Source organism: Corvus brachyrhynchos, unplaced genomic scaffold (assembly GCF_000691975.1).
Source record: "Corvus brachyrhynchos isolate BGI_N302 unplaced genomic scaffold, ASM69197v1 scaffold56, whole genome shotgun sequence".
Lineage (NCBI taxonomy): Eukaryota > Metazoa > Chordata > Aves > Passeriformes > Corvidae > Corvus > Corvus brachyrhynchos.
In genome coordinates, this window is record NW_008238664.1 from 6,217,805 (window position 1) to 6,221,839 (window position 4,035).

Here is a 4,035-nt window from a genome sequence, read left to right on the forward strand (position 1 = left end):
TGCAGGGACGCCCACCAGGCCATCGGGCATTACTTCATGTCTGGGATGAAATGGTGCCCACTTGCCCTGCCTGCCGTGCCTGCTGTCAAGGCCCAGCCCCCAAAGAAAGCCCGCGGAGGGGCAAGGTGGGTCTGCGGGGCCTGTGGGGGTGCTTCAGGCTGGAGTAGGTGGGCCTGTGGGTGAACTATCAAGAAACTAAACTGGTGGGTGAACCAGTAACAGGAGTGGAGAGGAGAAAGTGAGGGAGGAAAGCCTCACTTTGGAGTCTGGGGAGCCTGTGGGGTTGAGAAGGGTTTGGCAGACATGACTGGTGGCTGCAGAAGACCCTTGGCCGGGTGCTCCATCTCCTCACGCTGCCATGCGCTGTTGGTCAGCTGGCTCCTGCCTCTAGGACCATGGATAAAAACAAACCCACATCCCTAGGAACACCAAGGCTTCTTTCCTTTACCACCAGCATTTCTGGTGAGACTTGCAAGAGCTCAAATATGCTCATGACCTCCCCCAATCAGGGTTAGTGGAGTTGAAATGTCTAGGCAGATACTGAGGTGATTTTGCAGTGAGAAGGCTTTTAGCCTCAACTTTCTCTTGCCCAGGGGTTTCCTCAGACTTTCCCCTGCTCTCTCTGAAACCCCATGCCCCTGCAGCCAGGTGAAGCCTGGCTTCACCAGCCTTTCTAGGCAGTTGTGCGGGCAGTGGGGTGGGTGCCAGGCTGGGGAGGAAGCACAGCTCCTGCCTCACAGGGGGAAGTGAGAAACTGCTGTGGAAAGTCAAAGACAGGCAACAATCAGGCCCCCCCCCCCCCAAAAAAAAAAAAGACTTTCCTCAGTCCTTGTCCTAATGGCCAGCTCCTGGCATGGCTGTGGGGAGATGCAGGTGGCCAGGCTTGTCTGGTTCCTGGCTGTGCAGGTGTCCATGCATAGGTTATGTGCTGATAAAGCCACTGCCAGGGAAGCCTCTCTGGCTCAAAGCCCTGCTGTACCCCAAGGACCATTGTGCTGGAAAACCCTAAAGCCAGGAAAATGGGGACACCATTCAGACCTCTGAGTGCATTGACAATGGGTTCATTTTATTTAGTTTTTACTACCATATTTTTCATCTCTATTCCCTTGGCTCTCCATGCAGACAAGATGGACAACCCTTTGCCCTGCACATGATGATGGAGAAGTGCACAGAACAAATCCCTCCCAGGCAGATTGGGCAGAAGGGGAGCACTGCCCCACCACAGCTGGCAGGCAGACACGATGTGGGGAAGGCACCTCACATGCTGTAACAGAGAGAGGATCCAAGGGGCACTCACTGGTCGAGGAATACAGTGTGGATCAAATTGCCACTCTGCACACTGCAAATGGTGGTGGCATCCCATATAGGGAGATGCCTGGCTTAAGCTCCAGCAGAAATGAGAGCAGAAGTCCTTACCTGAGCATAAAGAGGGGCTTTTTCAATAGAATTTTTATGGGTGTTCCTTTTTCAAATTCCCAGACCGTCTGGGGTGGGCAGTGCATCTACAGGGCTGGGCTGCTGCTGTCATTGGGCGGGAAGTGGAGGTGGCTCCTGACAGTTCTGCTCCATTTCCCTCTCGCCCCCATCTTCCCTGAAACACGTTGCTCTGTCTTCTACAAGCTGTCCTTTTTCTAGTGACACAACATCCCCCGACCTGGCTTTGGCTCTTTTCCCCACTCCAGATACACAAAGGTTGTTTGAAGTTACTTCACAAGGTTGGGTGATGAGCATGAGGATGAGGAGATATCTGATTCATGCTGTGGCAATACCCCATCTGCAAAGGGCAGCATGGCTGTTGTGGGTAACTGGGACCCCAGCCCTTGAGCCTCCACAGCTTCTGCCACAGGTGTCTGGAGCCCCAGGCGACAGTCACTGGGCGCGTGGACTACCTCTTCCACCATCCTCAGCCCCAAGGCTGAGATGGGGATCCATCCCATCCTGGATCATGCGGAGCCTCAGACAGATGAGGGTTCACCTCTGCCAGTGTGTTAAGGTCTGGGAGAGGAATTGTGATGAGGAATTGTGGCCTTGGCACCTGTAGCAGTGCCTGTGGCTGCCATTATGGGACAGATGCCATGAGTCTGCCTCTAGTGCCACAGACAGGGGAGAAGAGAGGTGGTCACCCTTCAGCAGTAGCATCTGTCCTGCAGCCCCAGAGAGAACTCAGGCTTGGGCAGGGAGTCACTTTACCATCATCAGAGGGACATCCCCTCAACACAGTGCCTCAAGCTGACCCTACTGGGCGTATGGCACTCGGTGGCCCATTAATGCCTGGTGTCAGTGCCCCCCCACCTTGCTTGGCCAGTCCTGTTCAGTGTCCAAAGCCTCTCGGATGAGGAAGCCACCTCACCTAAGGAAGAGCAGACCCACAGATAGTGCTTCATGTAAATAACCCCCCAAAGCACTTCTAAGTGACCAATCACCTTCTCTAGGGGCTTCTCACCCAAGCCAGTCTCTGTTCAGCCAGGGGGGATCAGTTGCTGTAATTATTCAGAATCAGCAATCCCACACTGACGAGTTCATTTCCCAAACAGAGCCCTTCATGTGCAGTAAAGCCACTTACAGGCAGGTGAAGAAATCCGTGTATGGGGAAATGCCTGGGATCAGCAACGCCGGCCAGCTCTGGCACGCAGGCAAAGCCTTGAGGACACTCATAAATTCAGTCATCCTGCCTACACTCACATCACTCCCTGACTGCTTTTGTGCAGCGTGGAAGCATCCATCCCAAGTGACACATGGTATTTCTGCAGCGACAGTGAGCTGAAGTGACGGTTGTCTGGGGCTGTAATGACAAGTTCAGGGAGCTCCTCTAGATTAGCTGTCTCCATTGCCTGCCCCTGGTCCTCCCTAACTTCAGGGACTGTCGGTCAGAGCAAGGACAGATTTTTTCCCCTCTTCACTGCTTGGGAAGACAAACTTTTTTCCTGTACCCGTCTATGGAGAGGCTTCCCATGAGTGCTGATGGATGCCTGCCCCTGTGTGAGAGAGCCCAGAGGGCAGAGAGACCTGGGTGTCACAGAGTGCAGAAGATGGGGCGGCAGGACTGTAAATGGAGTAGATGCTGGGTGTGCCTTACTCCATATGGCCCCAAGTCTCCTTTTATTGAGGTCAGTAGCAAAAATCGAGCTACTACTGTGTGGGATTTGGTCCTAAAGTAAATCCCTGCTTCCTTTTCTCCTGTAGTTTCTGCTGTTCCAGCCCCATGTTCCCAGGAATTGCCCATCCAGCAGTAGACCTGTCGCTGCAAATGGCACAGCAGTCCCTGCCACACTCCATCCTCACCAGCTGCGTCTCCTCTGCCTCCTCCCAATGGTTCAGCCATGGCAGCTGTCAACAGCTCGTAACTCAGCATGATCCACTTTGACTTCCTCCAGCATTTACAGGTGTAGCTTGGGACTCAGCACAAAAATGACAGTCATCTTAAAAGGCTGGTCTTGCTAAAGGCAAAAGCTGGTTCTCAGAGAGCTCATACCCGTGGAAGGCTTCACTAGTCCCAGGAGCAGGCTGTCCGTGTCCACAGGGATTGGCCAGGGCACTCCAGCCCATTCCCCTTACCCTCAGACTCTCTCCTCTCTGGGGCAATTCTGGGTGGTTTTGGTGGTGACCAGCGCTGTGGCCCCCAGCTCAGTGGCGGGCAATGGGAAGTTGTGGTTGCGTTCCTCAGGCCGGGGGTACATGGTGGAGAGCAGAACAATGTCACCATCAGCATTGCCCTGGCAGCATGGCCTCTGCTTTGCCCTGGCTTTCCTGGGTGGCCCCGGCATCTTCAGGCTCCCATCAAGATGCAGGCATGGGGCTGGCTTCAGGGCATCATCTCCCTCTGGTATGGCAGGGTCCTGGCCAGGCAGGCGACTGGCAATGCTCACTTTTTCTGGGAAAGGACAAGAAAAGGGGATTACTGGGCTCACAAAGCGGGGTCAGGCAGGTCCCAGGGAGACAGTCCTGTCCGGAGGGGAGAAGATGGAGCTGGAACAGGAGGAGTCTGCGAGGTCCCCACACCTCTCCTGCTGCAGATCTGCTCCTGCTTCCACCTGA

The 4,035-nt window shown here is 54.6% G+C and overlaps 1 protein-coding gene across 2 annotated transcripts in view; it reads right to left on the reverse strand.

Annotated features, from left to right (window-relative positions):
- Positions 1–1,035: 1,035 nt before the first annotated feature.
- The window catches only part of LOC103618254 (tumor necrosis factor receptor superfamily member 13C), a 5,396-nt gene continuing 2,396 nt past the window's right edge, over positions 1,036–4,035 (reverse strand). For both annotated transcript variants that reach the window (XM_017738076.1, XM_008636639.2), the window contains exon 3: positions 1,036–3,871. In XM_017738076.1, the coding sequence (XP_017593565.1) occupies positions 3,558–3,871 (314 nt within the window). In that variant the 3' untranslated portion in view covers positions 1,036–3,557. The remainder of the gene's footprint in view (positions 3,872–4,035) is intronic.